Raw genomic sequence first — 21,203 nt, forward strand, 5'->3', positions numbered from 1 at the left:
GTGCAAGTCGAGTTGAGTTTCACGAGCGCACACGGCGTATGCGTGATGCGTGCGATGAGCGCTCATAAGTATGCAACGAAAAAGGCGTACGAACCCTTTGGGGGCAGCATCGACGTCAGTGAAGTTGCCAGCGCCCACAGCTGCCCCAATGGTGTAATAAGCTGCACGCTCATGCACCACACCTCTTTTGGAACTGGCCTATATAAGGCGAAGCTACCACTGGCGCTGTTCTGACTAAGTCAGCGAACATCGACGCGAGAGGCACGTGAGGGCCGACTTTATGTCGTCGAACAGCACACAGCCGCAAACGCCGAGCGGTGAGCTTGGCCCAGAAGCTAAGCCTAGATTTAGTGCCTTAGCCGCATCCAATCAATGGAAGCGTGCCGCTCTTATGGCCAAAACAGTATCGGCCTTTAAGGAGACCATATCAGATGATAGCGATGAGGAGGTGGATACAAAGCGGCAGATCAAGTACGGTAGCGGCCTGCAGGCGGCTAAGGCCATCATTCATGAATATTGCGACTACAGCACCATTCACGGCATACGCTATCTGGGTGAGCAGAAGCGACCCTGGCTGGAGCGGTAAGTGGTTTTCAGATTGGAAGGTGGAAGTCCAAATCAAAATATATTTTCCCATAGACTTTTCTGGGTGAGCGTATTTATGCTCTCCATTTTCACCTGTGCCAAACTAACAATGAACATCTGGGATAAGTGGAACAATAATCCGGTGATTGTAAGTTTTGCGGAGAAATCAACGCCCGTCTGGCAGATCCCTTTTCCTGCCGTCACCGTATGCTCGGAGACAAAGTCGCGCCAAACGGTTTTCAACTACACCGACACTTATTGGCAGATACGAGACTTCCGCAACAATGTGAGCAACGTCGAAGATCTCACTGTGGCAGAGTAAGAGAACTGGCTAAGCTAAGAGAGATGTTAATTTCCTTCATTATTTTGCTCACCCTGTAGAAAAGCTACTTACGAGGCTGTGACTCAAGTCTGCGATGCACATTTGAATGACATTGAAATGGGACCGAAAGTGAAGAAGGGTATTGATATTATTGATGCGCTCAGTGAAGTTGGACCCCAGTTCAGCGACACGTATTTGGATTGTAAATGGCGCAATCTTCCCGTGAAATGCAATGAGATCTTTCACAAGTTTGTCACCGAAGATGGTGTGTGCTACAGCTTCAACTCACTGAGTCCAGCAGAAATCTTTCGTGCCGAGGGGTAATTCGTTGTCGATTTCCTTATCGGGATGTGCACTAATATTATGACAGTATCATACCTGATTTCATATTTCGCGAGGAGAATCGCTTGGCCACGGAATGGAATGTGGAGGATGGTTATAGCATTAGTGCCAATACCGAGACTTATCCCAATCGTGTCCTCGGTCCCGGCGCCAAGGCTGGTCTGTATATGTTTTTGGGTGGTGCGGAAGTGGACTTCGATGATATTTGTCGCGGTCCTGTTCAGGGCTTCAAGGTACATTGAGAAATGTCGTCAACAAATGTTAGTGGATTTATAAAGCGCCATTATTCTCTTGGATTTAGATTCTACTTCATACACCTGGTGAGGTAGCACAGGTGTCCAAGCAATACTTCCGTGTACCCTTCGATCAGGAGGTGCTTATATCCATACGCCCCAAGATCATCACCACTTCGGATGGCCTCAAGCACTATGAGCCGCATCGCCGTCAGTGCTACTTTCAGAAGGAACGTTATTTACGGTACTTTAACATCTACTCGCAGAGCAACTGCGAACTCGAGTGTCTGGCTAATTTCACCCTCGCCAAATGTGGCTGCATCAAGTTTTCTATGCCACGTAAGTGAAATGTCATGAATAAATCAGATCAATGTTATTGGTAAAATCGCCAGGTAATACTAATATGCCCGTTTGCGGAGCGGCGAACATGAAGTGCTACGATGGAGCCGAGGACGAGCTCCTCCTCAAGGAGTTCAACCAGGGCCAGACGTCATCTGGTGATAATCATCGTGGAAAAACAGATTGCAACTGCCTGCCCTCATGCACCTCCATTGCATACGAAGCGGAAATTTCTCAAGCCGATTTCGATTACAAAGCAATAGCCCAGCACGCAAAGGGGGATAATGCCGCTGATGAAAAAGAGGGGTAAGAATTGTTAGTTAGGCAATATATCATATGTGAAATAGTTTACGACATGGAAACAAAATCCTCAGTTTTTAAAAAGTTTCATTTTTAATGAATTGAAAAGGGACAAAATAGTGAAGAATATAATTCTTGAAAGGCGGTGTTATCTTAGAATTTCTCTTTACTGTAAGAAAGTGGATTTAATTTATTCTAATAGTCGGAAGCAGACCTAATATTTTTTTTTTTTTTTTTTTCAGCCTTAAGATGGCTCGTGTATCAATTTTCTTCAAGGAGGCACAATTTTTGACTTCGCGTCGCTCGGAGCTTTATGGAACCACCGATTTTCTCGCCAACTGTGGAGGTCTATTGGGTCTTTTCATGGGCGTGTCCACACTGAGCATAGTGGAGCTAGTCTATTTTTGTACGGTTCGTCTCATTTCCAACCTGCGGATGCGCCGCAAGACCCGCCGAGAAATTTTGCATGCTGCTCAGGCCAACAAAGAAGCCTGAATAGGCCAAGGATAGGATACGACTGCCACTTATGCATAATTTAGTGGCAATTGAAGCAGAACCTGCTGCTTCCATCATCCCACTGTGTAGTGTTATGTTTAATGTTAAATCTGCAAACAATGAAGTAAGTCCAAATAAAAGCTTTACTCAGCACTCAGCCAAACACAGAAATAGTTAGGAAATGGGAATCAAGTCATCATCGGAAAGTTTTAATAGAGCCCGCATGTTTCCAAGTCAACTGAAGAGCTTTTGGGTTTGGGGTTGCGTGCATTTGAAATGGAATCAATTATTTTATTGTGTGATTTGCTGCTGCATTCAATTCGATTTGAAAAGTCAACAGACGGCCGACCGGCCAATGCTCCAGTGAGCTCATCTTCATTTGACTTGTCCTGTCCTCATATGTTATGCAAAGGCAGGCCTTTGATTTGCCTGCAACTGCGTCTGCCAGCCGACACCGCTGTCTTGCCGTTTGACTTGGGCGCTGGCATCAGCTACTCGGGGGTACCTTTAGCTATGCAAACATCGTGTGCCAATAAAGGGAGTTGGCGCCGGCGTGCTCTGCGTTCTGCCATTTGCTCTGGCTGTGTGGCTGCGTCCCTAATGGAAAACCAATTGAATTAAGTTAATTATGTTGGCAAATATTTAAACAATAGCTGCAATTTATGCCTAGTCTGCACACACGCACACAATCAAGTATGTACAGATCCAGATTCCTTTTGAACTTTAGCTGGGCTTACATGAAGCTCTGCACTTTTGGCAGATAGACTACAAGTATAATACCCTAATTTAAGTACTCTGGCGGATCCATGATGTGTACAAAATTTGACCATAATTTGTTTAATATATAAAACAAGTACACAAACATTCAAACAAACATTATAAAATATGATCAAATTATGCTATTTTGTCACAAATTGAAAAGTTGTGAAAATGAATTTTCCTTAAAACACTCAGTACTTTTATGATTTCATCCAAATTACAAAAGTGCCATTTACGATTTCCAATTTCCAATTTGTGACCAAATAGCAAGTTGTGAAAATGAATTTTCCTTAAAACACTTAGTATTTTTATGATTTAATCTAAATTACAAAAGTGCCATTTCCGATTTCCAATTTCCAATTTGTGACCAAATAGCAAGTTGCGAAAATAAATTTTCCTTAAAACAATCAGTACTTTTATGATTTAATCCAAATTACAAAAGTGCCATTTCCGATTTCCAATTTTGGAATATTACATCTATATAATATATATAAAACAATGTGGGAAAAGGCGTTTGTTTCCCAATAACATGAAACGAATTTAGTTTTTGTGTTCTTAAATGTTATGAATTACAATACAAAGGTAATAGACAAAGGGGGAAAATGCAAAAACATTTCTCAAAAGTTATAAGCTAATAAATAATCCTTGCAAACACACATACATATCTACATTCGTATAAATGTGTGTTTTTCATTTTGTGCTTTAATACTTTGAGCAAATCCTTTGCTATTTGGAATTGTTCAAAGTTAATTCAACGTGCTGCATTCAATTATGATAATTAAATAGATTATAGTTGACACAAATCGGTGTCTATAGTTTCAATGAACAAAGTTTGCGAACATTTCAAGGCACTCCGATTTAGCATTGAAACACAAGAATTGTGCTGTGCAAATTAGAAAGTCCAATTGCTGGCATTAATTGTCCATCAGAACCATTCCTGTGTTGCTGGGACGTCACCATAATCGAAGCCTTTTTTGAGGAATATTCAGGCATATAGTAGAATTCATGTTTTCAAATGACTTCCTTAGATAAAAAAATGTTTTCATTTGCATTTTTGTGAATTATATAGCTGTAGTTCAGTGAGTGTAAATTGAAAAAGACAAACAATTGTTGTTGCTGTAACGAGCGGAAAAAGGAGTTCCACTGGTAAAATATAATACCCTATATAAGAAACATCAATTACAAATATGTATGTACAAGTATTGTATAAGGTAAAAGGCGAAGCAAGTCGGAAATGCTAGAGAACAATTTTTAAGAATTCAAGTTCGATTGTATTTTAAAGAAATATTTAATATTTGGTTTACAAAAGAAACTATTAAGCTAGCAACCAATTTAATACGTTAAAATACGTTATAATTTTCTTTATCAGTTTCAAACTAAATGAGCTAAGCACGGAAGCTATAATATAAACCATTTGCTGTGCCTTACAATAAATACTTATTCATTCATGTTTGATTTGTTAAAAAAGCATATTTTCATCAATTCGCATTTAGTAGTCGATGGCCAGCATTCAAAGCCGCGAGTAATACAGAATTATTGCGTATGACCAACATTTTTAAAAATAGCAATTTAAATGGTCTTTTATGTTATAGTAATCGAGACTGGGTAATCAAACATGTCAGTCAAAAAGAAGTCTATACTTCTAAACCTGGCCGGGGAGTAGTAATTGTATTTGTTATTTGGTTATCAAAAATGTATTTAATAAATGTGACATGAATTCTTCTAAGTAGCGCAAAATTGTAGAAACCTAAAACTTTAATTGACAACGCATGTATTATATAAAGCATGTTACTTAATTTTCGCTTTTTATCGGCACGCAGCCAGTTATAAGAAGCGCCCTGGCTGCCACTCTAGCGCACCAAGAAAGATAAGATTACAGAAATATCATTTTTATTTATTTATATTCATGTCAACAAACATTAATAATAACATAAATAATTTGTATTTTGTATACTTCCCATAGATGCAAGTGTTATCCTATGGATGTATCCCAAGAGCCAATTTTTGCATTTCCCTTAAATTTAAAGCTGCCAACTTAAATAGCAGAACACATTTTAATTACAAAATGTATAGTATGTAAAAAGACTTTTTATCCCGTTCATTATGTGCACGTGCAAAAGTTGCATTCGCTTTAAAATATTTCGCTCATAATTCTCTGTATCTGTTTGTATCTTACACTCGCCATTTAGTTTAATTTAATTTGGTTGCGACACGCGGCGATATTAACATAAATTATACACGCAAGTGCAACAGTTGTGTGTGAGTGTGTGGGGGCCTGTGTGTGTGCACTGCATACACGTACGTGCCTCCAACGTCTGTTGTAATCGTATATACTACTGTGTAGTATAGTATGAATCCCACAAACACACGCACAGTAAGCAAACGAATGCTTGTGCGCGTTGAGTTCATTATGGCAACAAGTGTCGAAATGTGTCGAAATATTGCAAATAAAGTTGACACATTTGCATACCTAATAAAATTTGCATGCTCATGCGAAAAGTTGGCGTTTGTACCATAAGTGCAACAATGGCGGCCGCTGTGGCAGGCATGAAAATGGCGAGGCATGTGAGTATAGAGGTGGCATACATACGAGTGCGAGTGTGTAATGTGCACTTTGGACTCTCCACTTCAATGCTGCATTCGTGCATGCCAATCTGATTCATATATGCATGATATATGCGTGCGTAGATATAGACTATACTATACATGAGTGTATGTATATAAAAATGAATTTATGACAATTTTATATTGATGGCTGTCAAGTGCCGTGCCACCGTCTGCCGCATGCGCTCTTTATTGATTTCAATTACACGTAACGACAGTGAGAGAAACTGTGAATGTAAATGTTGTGTGTGCTGTAAATAAGTATATACACATGTACGACTATGTGTTGTTTGTGTGTTCAGGTGTAATGTGGCAAGTGTTAAGGCATCAATCGCTATTAAACACTAAAGAAACTCGTCAACCTGCCACACGAAACACAAATAACAACAACAACAGCAATAATAGCATTCGCTTATTCAATTTGTATATAAATGCTGTTGCTGTTGCCATTTGTGGCAGCGACAAGACATTTGACATTGGCAATCAGGTGGGGCAACATGAAGAGCCAGGCAACAACAACTTATATCAATAAAAAGTTTGTTGCACTTTCAGCGAGCTACAACAAACAATAGCAACAACCAGAGATACGAGTATAACGACGATATAGCAACGGCAAACCGTAGCCGTAAAATATTGCAATTAAAGTTTTCTACAACACCCTCAGCCGTCCGCAGCAAAGTTTCCAATGGTAATAGCAACAACAATGGCTGCAACAACAAATAACAAACAGTCGAGCACTGGCGACTTGCTTCATTTGCTCGGCATAGCTTTAAATTTCCGGTTTCCGGTCTGAAGTGCACGACACGCGGCCATCGTCGGAATCATCGTCGTTGGCATCGCCACCATTGACGTCCGCCATGTTTGTTTGCATTTAAGTTGCTGTTTTGTGCAACATTTTGCGGCATTCAAATGCATAGCGACATCAGCACGAAGCCAAAACTAAAGCTGTCATGTCATCCGTTGTCAGGCACAAATTAGAGATGGCTGCGTGAAAAGAAATGGCACTCAACACATTACTAGCCCAAGAGATAATGCAAACTTCGATAGACAGTTATTAGGCAGATATGATATATAATACTGATATATGAATACCAAGAAGGTATAAAGAAAGGAAAATATTGCTGACAGAAAAAATTAAAATTTTGATTAAATAATGCACGATGCATTTAAAAAATAACTTATGCAGCCACCCCCCCCCCCCCTGCCTACGCCCTTGATCACTGTCTTAATTATATTTATTCATTATTTTAGAGTATTTCATGGCTTATTAGATGCAAATTGAGACATTTATTCTTTTGCGTCTTGGTTTCTTTAAGAAAAAAAAAATGTGTTCCATCTACCTTTAAGAATGTTTTGTAAGAGCGGCCTCATACACATTTTCGTTACCAGTTGTGGCTATTCTCTTTACTTCTTAAGAAACACTATAATAATTCCTTATCAAATGGCGCTATTGAGGAAATCGAACGAAATTAAATTGAATTTATATGCTGAATTTACAGAGCTCTGTTAAATATAACAACTAAATTGATTAAATAATTCAAATCAAATAATTAAAAACAAAAATATTTAACTAAAATTGGATTTAAACAAGAGCAACAGTGCTCAAGAATTTATACCTGTACCCACTCGTAAAGAAATGAAAAATCATTTTAAATAATTTTTTAATTCATTTTTCTTAAGAGACATATGTTTATTTTGTTAAGAGGTTATAAAAGTGCCATATAGCTTATATTTTTACTTGTAAGATTTTTTTTTTTTTAAATCTTTATTCTTTTTAAGATTTGTCCTAAGGAGGACAATTATTAAGTTATATGGTAGCATTGGATTTGTTCAATCATGCGTTCTGTCATGATAAGATAATTCAAAGGAAAACTTTTTTTATGTAATAAATGATAATTACAAACAATTTTCGTTTTTCCTTCCATTAATTTGAGTTTTTATAACCTTTTCTAGTAAATGTTGTAAGTACACGTGATTTTCAAAAGTCAACTAAGTAGTATAGTCACTATTGCATCACATGCCTGTGGCACACACACGCTATCACAATCACCTGGTTGGCTGGCTGACTGCTTAAGCGGAAATGACTTGAATGCTTTTCCCAACGTTGTTGGCAACACAAACACATACACATATAGTATACACGCTCAGCTCATATGGAATTTCCCACTCGATTGCCTGGCTGCCAAGTTGCTTTGAGCCCATGAAGTTTAGTGTAACACGATTAGCGGTTTGCGTTTTGTTTGCATCACACATACACACATCCACACGCACAGTTTGAGACTCACTCTGAGACACACATGAGAACAACACCTGCCCGGTTGTGTATCAGGTGCAGTAATTGTGCCTTAGTTAAGTTGCTGGTGCATAGTTGCAAAAGTCATTAAAAACTTTTGCCCAACTTTGAATTAGAATTAGAATTTTTGATTAAATTGTTTGGCGTACAACGACGCGGATTTCCGCTTAAAGATTTTGCCTTCAACGGCAACAGACAAGAGCAGAAAGGCAACGCAAGACAATTAATAAAAAATACATGAGTGAAATTGCGAATCAATGTATATCGTGACATCAATGGAGAATTAACAACCAAATACACACAAACAAAACCCACATACACACATGTAGCAGCCATTTGTTGGCAAAGATGAGGATGGAGGCAACATAGACGCTGACGACGACATTTGTATGCAAACCTCGCACTAAATTAGATTCTTTTTTACTGCAGCAACGTCGCGTGTTGATGACGTTGACAACCGCCAGGACGATGATGCCGATGCTGAAGACAAAGCTGTGGTTTTCCGACCTCAATTTGAATGCTTCTCTCTATGAAATGCGTAAAGTTTTGCGCAGCCTCGTTAAAATTGCAAGCGACGCGCCTCTTCATAATAATTCCACCAAACCGTATTGATTTGACTTTTGCGTCTTGTAATGCATGAAAGGATGTTTGATAGCCCGCTTGTGCGGGAGCTGGGTGGGGCACACAGAAATAGGGCTTCACCATCCAGTGATGATGCCAAATAAGTAGCTGCAATATGTCGGAGCAGCAACCTGCAGGACTCGGCGCAGTGAACAAACACAGAGAAAACTCAAATTCATAGAATTTCCACAATCTTTATGTGCTTCAATCTGATTTGTGAAGATTAGTTTCTAGTTAATATAGAAGACACTTTCAATATCAATTTTTATTTTTCTAAGTGGCTTTCTCTGTTAAAATATTAATTGATAAGTAAATAAATTAGATTAAAGTTGAATAAAAGCCTGCCACATACGTGATCATAACAGATCAAACGGTACTTGTTTTAAAGGTATATCTTGTTTATAGGTATATCTTTATTGTTAAAAATAACTAAATAAATAAATGCCCTTTCCGCATTAAATTTAATAAAAAAGAAACCTAAAGCATTTAAAATATGAAGAAAGCATACGACACATCCATTCAAATTCAAGAAGGACTGTGAAAATGTCAAATCACAACCGAAAACTGTGTTTCGAAACCACATCATAAAATACATATGTATATAGTATGTACCCAAAATAAATCGTATTAAGAGTAAAATATAGTACATCATTTAATTTAATAATTTTAAAAATATCGCAAAATATTTGTATACCCGGTACAAAAATGTTTAAAAATCTAAATTTTGTTGATTTTTTAAAAATGTATATACAAGATGTTCTATATCTATGTATAGAGTATATAAAAGTCAGTGCACCCAACTTAAGCCTCTCAATTCGTTTAAGACTTGATTAGACTAAGAGAGAGTGTCTCTCTTATAATCAACTGACTATCCAGTTAGGTAAGCTTCACATTAATTGTATTAAATAAATAAAAATATAATTACAAATTTTATACTTACTAGTACCAGCAAGCTCTAAATAGGTACAAGGTGGCAAAATAGTAGAAAGGATTATTATAATCATTTTTTGCACTTCCGTGCAATTACTTCCATCAAGATTTACTTAAATGTCTGCATAGTCAGGAATTCTAGGAGGATTACTCAAACAGTCCATTCCTAATTGATTGGCTCCTTTGGACAAACTTGGCGAAAACGGGCAATTTCTAGTTTTATTTCTGCCTTCCAACGAGAGCTCACTCAGCTCACATGTAATAGGAATTCATAAGAACAATTTTTACAAACTTCTCGTCTGATGTTAATCTGCCGAATCAATTGATTTCACAATATTAAGGATTTTGGGATCAAGTATAACCTGATTGAAAGAACCAGAAACTTAAGATTAATTAAAGATTTTAGCGAGTAACCCAGTAGTTCAATATTTATGATAAACCATTTCAGATAACCATTACATTTCGACCGCTATAAAACAAAATAAATTTCTGCTTCAATACATAAATTAAATCCAGCAACATTTACCCACACACGTGCTCATAGCAAGATATTATTTTGCATTACGTAATGAAAACTTGGCCACGATCTGAGCGAGCTTGGGAAGTCGAAGCGCTACGTAAGCAAATAATAAATAAATAAATAAGCGAAAAGCGCAAATAACATTTGAGCGCCAGATTTAATTTCTAACGTCGAGTACGCATATTAAAACAGGCAGGACGAAGGGCGGGGGGAGCTAAGGATTGGCAGCAGGCAGACAAAAGGCAAAAGGCACAGACAACTTGGCTCCGAGCAACAAACAAAGATGATGCGACGGTGGCAGTGCCTCTTTGGATATCATTGTGTCCCGTGCTGTTGTTGTTGTTGCTGCGGCTGAGCTGGTGTTAGTGGAAGTGCAACGGAAATACGGGATTCCGGCGGCAATGCTGCCCGTGATTGTGTGTGTGAGTGTCTGCGAGTGCGAGTGCGTGGGAGTGCCTGAGGGAGGATGAGCAAAAAACAGCTGAAAGGCTCCGCAAAAATAAACAATAAAAGCGTGAATAAGGGCGGCAAATGTAGAAAATTAAACAAACATTGCTGTATGAGGGGGCGTGGCAGCGCAGCGTGTTGCTGGCGGAAGGCGTAATAGAAGCTAACGCGAGTAAACAATGAATTACGGAATCATGAAAGCAAATTGACTTTAATGCAGAAATCAAATATTTACACAGCGCGAGAGAATACTAAAGTGCCGAGGGTTTCCAAACCGTGGAATGAGAAGGCAGCAGTCGCTCGAGTGTTTTGCAATGCAATTGTTAGATGCATGCTGCCAGGCAGATAGAGCATACACATGAAGCCTCAATTAGAGATGGGTTCGTGAACCCACTTCTAAACCAATTTAAAAACAAGCAACATATTTTAGAATTTATTTTATTATGACTAAATTGAATGTGTTACAACAATTAAAAATGTATACTTGTAATACTCACCTTGCATAACTTAACGCCTTGCATAGCCACGCCCCCTCATACTAGCAGGAATCTCACAACGTGTAGGCACTCGGGTAGAATCCCGCAGCAACCGTCATGACAGAGGCATGATTTAAAAATGTGAAAGTTATCATTTAATAAAATTTAATAATTGTCCGATCTAGGACAGATCTTAAATAAAGATTAAAAATTTAAAAAACAGATACTCGCAATGTATGTGAAATGGTGAAATGGATGGTGAAATGTGTAGCGATGCATTGATTGCGTTTACTTGTATATGAAAAACTTATTTTGACTTACAGTAGAACAATTTTTTTTAGATCCAGCTCTGCATAGGCTGTTTTGTATTCGATATTTTCGTGTAGACATTCCACTTCATTAGGTGTTTGAAAACTACTCCTTTTTTACTAACAATCTGCTCTCGAACTGATTTTGGCTAAAAGACTAACATAAGAGTAGCGTTGTCTTTATTATAACCAGAATTGTTATGTCAAAAATACTTTTTATAGTATATTAACAAATAGTACATAGCTGTAAGATTGCAAAATCAAACCAATCCAGTTGAGTGGCCCTAGAAGTTTAGCCACTAGAACGCATATTGAAGAAGATAGAAAAAATGCACACTTCCTCGGCGACTTAGAAATCAGAGTAGTGCGGCTTTTCCTTTTGTTTTTTAGTCTGATTGTTTGAATTTTTAGTGACCACTAAACTTGTGGTGTTTTTGGGAATAACGTCTGACATGCGATTATTGCAGTTAGTTTCGTGTATTGGGACTACGATCTCGCCCATCTCAATCCCAAAAATTCAAGCCGAGAGACAAACAAACATTCAAACAAATTGGGGTTATGTTAGAGACGTTGGCCTCAAAACTCGTTTCGGCTCTTAAAAGCCAATGCACACATACACACAAACAGCCACTGTCTGAGCCCAGATATAGATAGGCCATATACATATAGACAAATATATATGAGTGTGTATGTATGTACGAATATGTGTGAGTGTGTGTTTGGGCCAGGCTTTGTGCGGCAGCGGTCTGCGGCACATCCGGTTTTTGAATGTACGTTATTAGCTTGATTCTGTGGCTGACTCTGCTGACCAGCACGCCCGAATTTTACGATTTCATTCATTTTTGTGGCTGCCATTTGACGCCACAAAATATGCAACGAAATTTTATTTCGACCCAAAAGTCCAGCAAGAAGTTTTGTGGGTAAATAAAAACTATTATCTAATGTCTTGGAAAATACAAATCAAAATATTTACAAACCATTTAAAGCAAAGAATCATATAGCGTTCCAAATTTGTGCACAGCTTTTGCAATTAGCACATTGTACCTACATACATAGTATCTATGTATGTATGTATATATTGCATATGCCAATTGAACAATGTGCCAATAAATTTGTCGTGCTGTAAGGCAAAGAGTAACAAATGTATTGCAAAAACAAAAAAAACAGAAAATGTAAAGAAAAAAAAGAGTTTACACTTACTACAAATCTGAACAACCATAAAAGTGTCGCTTTCAATTGTTTCAACAGCCAAACAAACGAGGCAACGACTATCGAAGGACCAAAGAATGAAATTGAAACATCGCAATGCACAATTGATGATGTGAACGAATGGTTGAGTGAGTGAATGGGTAAATGAAACTGGCTAGCATTGTGGGTTCATACTATACATGATATTTCCTTTTTTCTTTTCGCTTTGTTTTTGTCACCCTCAAAGCATCGATGATTGACGCTTGGCAATAAATTTTTAATTTTCAAATTTCTGGCCATGCCGTGATATTGACTGACAAACTGACTAGCTGACTAACTGACTGCCTGAGTGACTGCCTCGCTGCGATGCGAGCTTGTTAAATTCAAATTAGAAGTGATACGAAACTTGCTTTTTTCACTTCAGGCTGCTGACAGCCAAGATAAATGACAGTGCGCTGGCGTTGGATGCTCTACGATCGCTACAAATTAACCTTGTTAGAGGCGAAACGCAGCGACGGCAACAGTTACAAGTGTATGTAATTTTTTATCGTCTCATATACAGTCGCCCTTCCTCCCATCTCCATTTGCCGCACTGACTTGTTCGGTTCGCAACGCTTATGAATGGTATATGGCAATCATGTGTACGCGTGTTTGTGTGTGTGTGTCTATGTGTGTGTGTGTGCGTCGGTTTCTGTGCGTCGATAAATCAGTTTGTGTATCAAATTGAATTCTTGCCTGCTCCAGGACGTGCACTTGACACTAACATACACGCTGGCGCATTTATCACTGGCGCCTTCAACTTTCTTCAGCTGCTCCGATAAAAAATAAATAAACATTTTAAATTGGCAACATAAATTTAAATCATTAACAAATAAGTACAGAAAAAGATTTCGAATTACATTTAAATTGTTTAATAGAAGATCTAAAAATGTATTCAACTATTAAATTCAATTCCGTGATTCATTTAAGTCTTGGATCTTCAAATATGAATCTAATCGGAGGACAAAAGCGTGACTTAACACTAATCTTGCATATTCCCCATTTTCATTGTGCTCTCTTCACGTGATGAACGAAAAACAACAGAAAGCAAAGCATTTGCCAGCGTTCTGCTTTAATTCAACATGAAAAAGCCGCAGAGTTTTAATTTCAACTAAAAGCTTGAAACGGCAAGAAGCAAAACATCAACGCGTGCATTATAAATTATTCATTACAAGCACCCCCTCCCCCCCACGTCTCCAAATACCCTGCCTCATTGCCTGACAGTGCCCGGGGGCAAGAGCCCACAAACGCTGAGAGTTGAAAGCTCCACATCGCGACTACGTCTAAGCTGTTGGCGGCTGCTCGTTTGCACCTAATTTGATTTTTAGTTGTGTTGAATGGCTCGCTGTTTGCCTGACTCCTCACCCTCCGGCTGCCTGCCTTTAGCCAGAGCTGCGGTTGAGACTTGGATTTTTTATTTCTGCTACCTCACACATACACACACGTACTCGTATTTGCACACAAGCGCTGGAAACGGAGCCTTATTCCTTGCCTTGCTTCCTATCCATTCATTCATTCATTCATTCAACGCGTGTGGCTTGAACTGTTGGATGCTGTCGAAAAAATGTCTGTTATGTGGCTGTAGAATTTTGCAGTAATTAATGGCAACTGTTTGATTAAAAAATTCCATAGCATAGTTTGGAGAGCTAAGGAACGCGTTGGCTTATCCCCAAGCACTTACTATGTACTATATATTCATGCAAATCCGAAGAGAGCTTTAAATCTGATGCAGTATTTGATTTGGGGAATGCAAATATCTCAAATGTAGTGGCAAATTGGGGAACGTTACTGTGACATAAAACTCAAAATTCGTCCAGTTGTTCATTTCATTTGATAATTTCTCCCATTTGGGGCGAGCCAACACAATGAATTTCACATTGGTAATCTTTCGCTTCGTAATCTACGTGCTCGTCTGCATTGTGTTTGTAAGTCTGCTTTGTTACTATTGTTTTTACATGGATGGCTAATATATCATATGTTTACGGCAGTTTCTGAACCTTTTAGACTTTTTGTATTATGGAAAAATGGTCTTATCCTATTGGGAATGTGTTTGCTGTCTGTTTGTGCGCTACGAAATGCTAATATTAATCATTTCCAGCATGTCCATAGCGGGTCTGATCGTTGCTGTTGTACTTGCTTCCAGAAGAGATGAGCGTAGTCTCCGAATTGTGAGTAACAATCATTGTCAGGGACAATTTCCATTCGAACCTAATTTTCTAATTGTCTACAGTTCCTTGTGTTGTTATTTGTGCTTACTTGGTTCCAAGGCCTGTCCCTATTGATGCTCACACAACGTTTTCCCATTGCTTTGGAGGTTCACGAAAGATGGGCTTCAAATCGCAGCTTAGACAGTATTGAAAAGCAGGTAAGTAGCAAACATTTGTTCGGCATTTCGTTTTTGAGAGATGCAGCGATGTTTATACACCCTTGCAAAGTGCTCATCTTCTATAGAGCATTATCATGGATAAATGTTTTATTTTTTGTTTTAGATATTAATTAAATGTCATTTGAATTCTTTCTTAAAAACACTTGCAAAATCGATCGATCGTTGATGTATAAACAAGCGATGTGATTTTGCTAAGAATGAAATTTCTTTCCTTCACATGAGCTTACACGGTTCTCTGGAGCAATATAAGACATAACAATCGGCCTCTCATCCACTCTCATGCATACGTGTCTTTTATGATGGTAGTTTGTTCCGTGAACAGATCTTTGAAAAGAACTTAAGACAGAAGAATTTCTTATGAATTTGGATGCTTTCACGGAGACCACTTATGTTTATTCATTATATTTCGATAAAAATGATTTTAATATAATAATGTAGCAAGGGCGTAGGCAGGGGGGGATCCAGGGGGGTGGGCTTTGCCCCCCCCCCCACACAAAAAATGTTTCCATACAAAGTCGACCACACGTTCATTATTTTAACGCCTTAGAATGGAAATGAGTTGGATTTGTTGAAGTTTTTTCATTGATCATATGCATAAATTATTTTTTAAATGCATCGTAATTTTTTTGACCCCCCTTTGGTAAAAGCTGCCTACGCCCTCGGAATGTAGTATAAATGTAGTCACGAATTTCATCCTTTGACAGACTCTGTTTCTAAAAGAAAAGGCATATATATATTAATTTATTTATATTAATATATTCCTTAATTTCAATTCAACTATAGTTTAGATGCTGTGGCAAGTTTGGACCTGATGATTATTTGCTAGTCAGGGGCTATATACCCGAAAGTTGTTTTGATGGAGGCATCGAGGATGAGGAGCATCTGTACAGAGCTGGCTGTCTGACCAAGGCGAATGTAAAAACTACTATTCTACGTAGAGAAATGATTACGTTTGGAGTGCAGGTAAATGCTAAATTAAAGTGATTATTAATTCTAGTGATTACATAGATTAGCTTAGACATATGCAGATTAGCTTAATATGCAGTTTTAGCTTTCTAGCAAGGGGTACATTTCCGTTTGATTTCTTATATATGAGCTACATCTTTGAAACTTTATTCCTGATATAATCCGTGTTTCATATTATAGGCTTCGTTGCTGCTAGTACTCACCCTGTATTATTTGTATTAAATTAAACTGATTGTTAAATCTACTGTTTACAAAGATAAAGTTTAGGCATATTGATTAATATGCAGTTTGAGGATTCCAGCAAGGTCCTAAATTTTCGTTCGATTTCTTATATATGAGCGTTATTCCTGATCTAATCCGTGTTTCAGTTTATAGTCTTCGTTTCTGGCGGTGCTCACCCTGTATTATTTGTATTAAATTAAAGTGATTATTAAATCTAGTGATTACATAGATTAGCTTAGACAGATTGATTAATATGCAGTTTTAGCTTTCTAGCAAGGGTTACATTTCCGTTTGATTTCTTATATATGAGCTACATCTTTGAAACTTTATTCCTGATCTAATCCGTGTTTCATATTATAGGCTTCGTTGCTGGTGGTGCTCACCCTGTATTATTTGTATTATATTAAAGTGATTATTAAATCTAGAGATTACATAGATAGGGTTTAGACAGGTTGATTAATATGCAGTTGTAGCTTTCTAGCAAGGTCTTAAAGTTTCGTTTGATTTCTTTTAAGTGAGCTACATCTTTGAAACGGTATTCCTGACCTAATCCGTGTTTCACATTATAGGCTTCGTTGCTGGTTGTGCTCACCCTGTATTATTTGTATGTGAGGCATTTGTCTCACCGCTTAACAAGCGCTGTGCAAGAAACAGCATCGTTCTTCCTACAACGAGATCCCGAATAGACAGCTGAGGCGCCAAATTGCATTTGTATGCAGAACAAATTGGATGGCATGCTTTGAATTTTTACATCTCTTACCCATCTGCACAATCAATAAGGATAAACACTCGAGTGTCCGTTGCGGCATGCATATGCATATGCATGAGCCAATAAAGAAATCAACAAAGCATGCCAAGCGACTCAGAAACTATTGCAAATACCATCGCCAGTGTCAGCGTCAGCGTCGGCGTCGGCGTTGGCGTCAGAATCACAGCCATGGAAGATTTGGCAGGGCTTACGCTTTGGCTACAGAAAGTGCGGACATCGAGCAATATGTAAATGCAGTTAAGCGCAAATGTTCAAGGACCAAGGGCAGCAAAGGATTCGGACATAGCGTTGCTGCCTTTTATATTTTTCTTATGGCTGTCCACATAAATTTTATTGTTGTCAACATTAAATTTTGTACTGAAAACAATTTGCTCGCACTTTTTGGAGCATTCCGAAATTCATAAAATATGCATACAAAATGTTATAGAACGACCAACTTTATGGCTAAATAGTTTGCCGTTGGCCGCCGGGTTAATGTTTTTTCATGTGCGCCCAAACGATTTGCAAAACTTTTACGCCACCGCCCATAACAATAACAACAGCAGAAACAGCACCAACGTTAACACTTTGGTCAAGCATCTGACGTCGTTGACCGTCGCGCAAAGTTTATAGCGGCAAAGGGTCATCTGCCTCATTAAACTTCATGCAACAATTTTTTGTGAATTGCTTCTTCTTTTTTTTTTGTTAGTTGGCAAAAGACAAACAAAAAGTTTTCCACTAAATATTTGAGCCATTACGGGAAAAAAAAGAAGTTATAGAGCGTTGGCCATTTCGTGCCACGAGGCGGTGAGCATAAAATTATGTTACACATACGCCCCATTAAGCGTTAGACAAATGTGCGTGAGTTAGTCTGCCAGAAGAGGAGGAGTGAGTGGGTTGAAAACAAACAATTCTGAACTTTCTGTTATTTACAAACATTTTTCCGGGCAGCTTTTGTTCTTGTTCTTGTTTTTTTTTTTTCATTAAGAGCACTTCAGGTTGCGCATACGCTGCGTTGGTCACTCGCACATTTTCATTAGCAAGTCATGTGCTGACCCTCCAGATATCGCACAGTGTGGTGAATAATTTACTGTTGTTTTAAGATATTATATTTTCAATGTATCACATATGATGATGGTCTTTAATTTTTTTGATTAAATCGAATTTATTGTAGAAATAAAACATAGCTTAATAAATAAAAAATTGAACTAACTATAAAAGTTTAACAAGGAAGTAAAAGCATAATCTAGCAGCTTGACTTGTTTCTGCTGGACGGTTTTAAATTGCTTGACTTCCTTAGTTCAATTTCTGGCTAGTAACTATTATTTCATAACTGTGATTTAGAAATATTCCAAAAAACTAAAATATGCTTAAAAACTCAGAACGCATATGATTTGCGTATCTGATCCTCGTTTACAACTTTTCAACGGGCTTGCTGATATGCTGCTGTATATTTATTACAAATTTGTCAAGTCCTGCCATGCCAAAAGAATATGCATCCTTTTATATATACTAGTATCTTTATATATAGAGATAATTGCCAGCAAATTGCTTCAGGGCTTTAACCGCAACCAACTTGCAGGGGTCGTTCTCTTTTTGGAGCCCTCTCGACAGACGTGTATCTTTTCAGCACGAATATGCGCAAACTTGTAAGTTTAAATAAATCGTTAAATCGCAGTCATCTGTCTGTCTTGTCCGCTAGTGACGGTGGATAAAAGTGTATTCAGATAAAGCTAAGCTGAACGACGCATTTATATTTGTGCCCTGCCTTTGTGCATTCTCCACAGGTGGGAGCGTCTCTGTCAAGCATCGAAGCGGCACACCGCTAGACAGATTTGTTGCTGCAGCCACTTCAACGGCCGCTACGATGCAGGGCCTTGCTGCTTTGCATAGCTGCCCCTTTTATTTTTTGTAGCAAATTGCTTCGCCGAGGGGCGACTCTCGCCACAATATAAATACATAAATTTATATTCCGACTTAAAATCATAAAGGATCTTGAAACACATGTGGATAATGCTTGAACGAGTAAGCTAAGCAATTTTGTAACGAAGCGAAATTGTATAATTATGATTGTTCCGACAGCTTGAAACATAAGTAAACAGACTCATTCGATACAAAATTGATTGATTTTTTCCAAAGGTTTGGCTTAAGCTTAACACATTGAGAGACTCTTTAATTTTAATAAGCTTCACTTTTTCATTGCTCATTTATTGACTTGATTTTACAAGCTGCCTTTTTTAGTTGTTCCACTGTACATTAGTCCAAAAGTGCTCTTAGTGCCGGCTGTAATTAGTTAAAAGCGACAACGTGTTCTATGTCAACGGGTTACTTTATTACGCACATGAAATCAACAACAATGTATTAACAATGGGTAGAGACCCAACACCTCTTAGTAGCCCCAGTGGGCGCCGAAGCCATCAAAGCTCACATGAGCAACGGTGGCAGCGGGCGAATACTTGACGAAGGCGGTGGGCGCAGTGGCATAAACAGCAGGAGCTGGAGCGGCATATGTCTTGGCAATCACGGGAGCTGGAGCAGCATAGGTCTTTGTGAACACTGGAGCAGGAGCAGCATAAACGGCTGGAGCAGCATAGGTCTTGGCCACGACTGGAGCTGGAGCAGCATAGGTCTTTGTGAACACTGGAGCAGGAGCAGCATAAACGGCTGGAGCAGCATAGGTCTTGGTCACGACTGGAGCAGGGGCTGCATAAGTCTTGGTGTAGGCCACTGGTGCAGCCACGGAGGGAGCTTCAGCGGTGTAGTAGGACTTGGTCACCACTGGTGCGCTGTAGACAGTCTTGGCCACCGCCGGGGTGTACACGTTGTTGGTAGTGCGAGAGTCCACTTTGCTCACGCTCGAGTAGGGGGTCACCACATTCTTGGAGTAGGTGGAGACGGTGCCGCCGAAGGAGCGTACCACATTCTGCTGGGTGGTGCCCACGGCATCGTAGTGGGGCTGGGCCACCTTTGCAATCACAGGAGCGGCAGCGTAGGTGGCTACGGGGGCAAACAAGTTGCCACCATGAGCGGCGCCGAGAAGAGCGCAAAGGGACAACAAGACGTATTTGAAAGCCATTGCAATAATGTTGGAGTTGCTGGTGCTGTGGAAGTGGACCGGTACTGATGTCGAACTGTGTGGTCGACGCTGTTTATATAGCGAAAATTATTGCCAACATTTCACGGTCGATATCAATCGTGTTACTATTTTGGTGTTTTTGCCAACCAGCGTGTGAAATTGGCTAAAAGCGCATTGCCAGCATATGTACATTAGGTTACGTGACAGATTGACTTGGGCCTAGGCCTAGACAATGACACGGGCCCTGTTAAAAACTGGTTCATTGGGTCGACCGACTGGTGGACGACAACACGTCTGAGGTGTGGTGAAGGGAAGTCGATTGAAGTCTCTGTTTCAATTAGACGCCACTTCAGGTGCGCATAAATCAAATGCTACAAATGCGTTTGCTGCCAAACTTTTTCGTTTTTGCTCACGCATGAAGAGTGAATTATTTTGAATACTATCAGCAGCTCATAAATTTTCCGCCCGAAAACAAGTGAAAACTTTTATTTGCCCTCCGTATTTTTCCATTAAATTGAGTTCAAGTCAAGCAGCAAATATGCCCACACCCATGTTCGCTACACTCAGCGGGAAATTGGCGATGCAATTGAATTAAAATAAATACAATTTGTAAAAACAAGATATTTAACATTGTTGTTCAGCTAAAATTAAAAAAAAAAAAATTAAATTTAGTCAAGGAGAGAGTGGATTTGTTTCTTAGTCTGTTTTTAATATAATACACGGCCAATTCAAGAGTGAACAGAACTTTTGAAACAGGACGAGCTAAAACACAGACTCAACACGATTTAGACCGTTCATAGTACTGTACTTAATAAATTTATTTTGCCAAAATTATTGTCTAACATTTAAAACTCTTATATATAAAACAATATTACAAATTCTCAAAAAAAAGCGAAATAAGACTTGCGAATGGAAGGATATAAAACAAGATTTAAAAAAATGTTTTGCTGAACAATTTACAAGTATTGAAAAGTAACAACTACACTGTATTATTTTCTCTAGTC

The 21,203-nt window shown here is 38.7% G+C and overlaps 3 protein-coding genes across 3 annotated transcripts; 2 read left to right on the plus strand and 1 right to left on the minus strand.

The window, feature by feature from the left end:
• Positions 1-280: 280 nt before the first annotated feature.
• Positions 281-2,728, plus strand: LOC115628355 (pickpocket protein 28). The gene is made up of 7 exons (XM_030524430.1): positions 281-582; positions 640-903; positions 967-1,227; positions 1,278-1,482; positions 1,551-1,821; positions 1,875-2,127; positions 2,364-2,728. The coding sequence occupies exons 1-7, from the start codon at positions 281-283 to the stop codon at positions 2,614-2,616; spliced, it is 1,809 nt and encodes a 602-aa protein (XP_030380290.1). The 3' UTR covers positions 2,617-2,728.
• Positions 2,729-14,861: 12,133 nt separating this feature from the next.
• On the plus strand, positions 14,862-17,511 carry LOC115628382 (protein late bloomer). The gene is made up of 4 exons (XM_030524465.1): positions 14,862-14,969; positions 15,032-15,166; positions 15,971-16,150; positions 16,945-17,511. Exons 1-4 carry the CDS (start codon positions 14,877-14,879, stop codon positions 17,059-17,061), a joined length of 525 nt encoding a protein of 174 aa, XP_030380325.1. The 5' UTR covers positions 14,862-14,876; the 3' UTR covers positions 17,062-17,511.
• Positions 17,512-19,512: 2,001 nt separating this feature from the next.
• LOC115628363 (pupal cuticle protein G1A) lies at positions 19,513-20,199 on the minus strand. Its single transcript, XM_030524440.1, has one exon. It carries the CDS (start codon positions 20,197-20,199, stop codon positions 19,513-19,515), a length of 687 nt encoding a protein of 228 aa, XP_030380300.1.
• Positions 20,200-21,203: the final 1,004 nt, after the last annotated feature.

Source organism: Scaptodrosophila lebanonensis, unplaced genomic scaffold (assembly GCF_003285725.1).
Source record: "Scaptodrosophila lebanonensis strain 11010-0011.00,11010-0021.00 unplaced genomic scaffold, SlebRS2 tig00000113-arrow-arrow-pilon, whole genome shotgun sequence".
NCBI lineage: Eukaryota > Metazoa > Arthropoda > Insecta > Diptera > Drosophilidae > Scaptodrosophila > Scaptodrosophila lebanonensis.

Bases quoted from the DNA above. Each gene is read 5' to 3' on its own strand.
- LOC115628363 (XM_030524440.1), bottom strand. From the start codon at position 20,199: ATGGCTTTCAAATACGTCTTGTTGTCCCTTTGCGCTCTTCTCGGCGCC.
- LOC115628382 (XM_030524465.1), top strand. From the start codon at position 14,877: ATGCTAATATTAATCATTTCCAGCATGTCCATAGCGGGTCTGATCGTT. The intron at 15,167-15,970 runs GTAAGTAGCAAA...ATTCAACTATAG, and splicing joins TAGACAGTATTGAAAAGCAG to TTTAGATGCTGTGGCAAGTT. The intron at 16,151-16,944 runs GTAAATGCTAAA...TTCACATTATAG, and splicing joins TGATTACGTTTGGAGTGCAG to GCTTCGTTGCTGGTTGTGCT.
- LOC115628355 (XM_030524430.1), top strand. From the start codon at position 281: ATGTCGTCGAACAGCACACAGCCGCAAACGCCGAGCGGTGAGCTTGGC. The intron at 904-966 runs GTAAGAGAACTG...CTCACCCTGTAG, and splicing joins GAAGATCTCACTGTGGCAGA to AAAAGCTACTTACGAGGCTG. The intron at 1,228-1,277 runs GTAATTCGTTGT...ATATTATGACAG, and splicing joins GAAATCTTTCGTGCCGAGGG to TATCATACCTGATTTCATAT.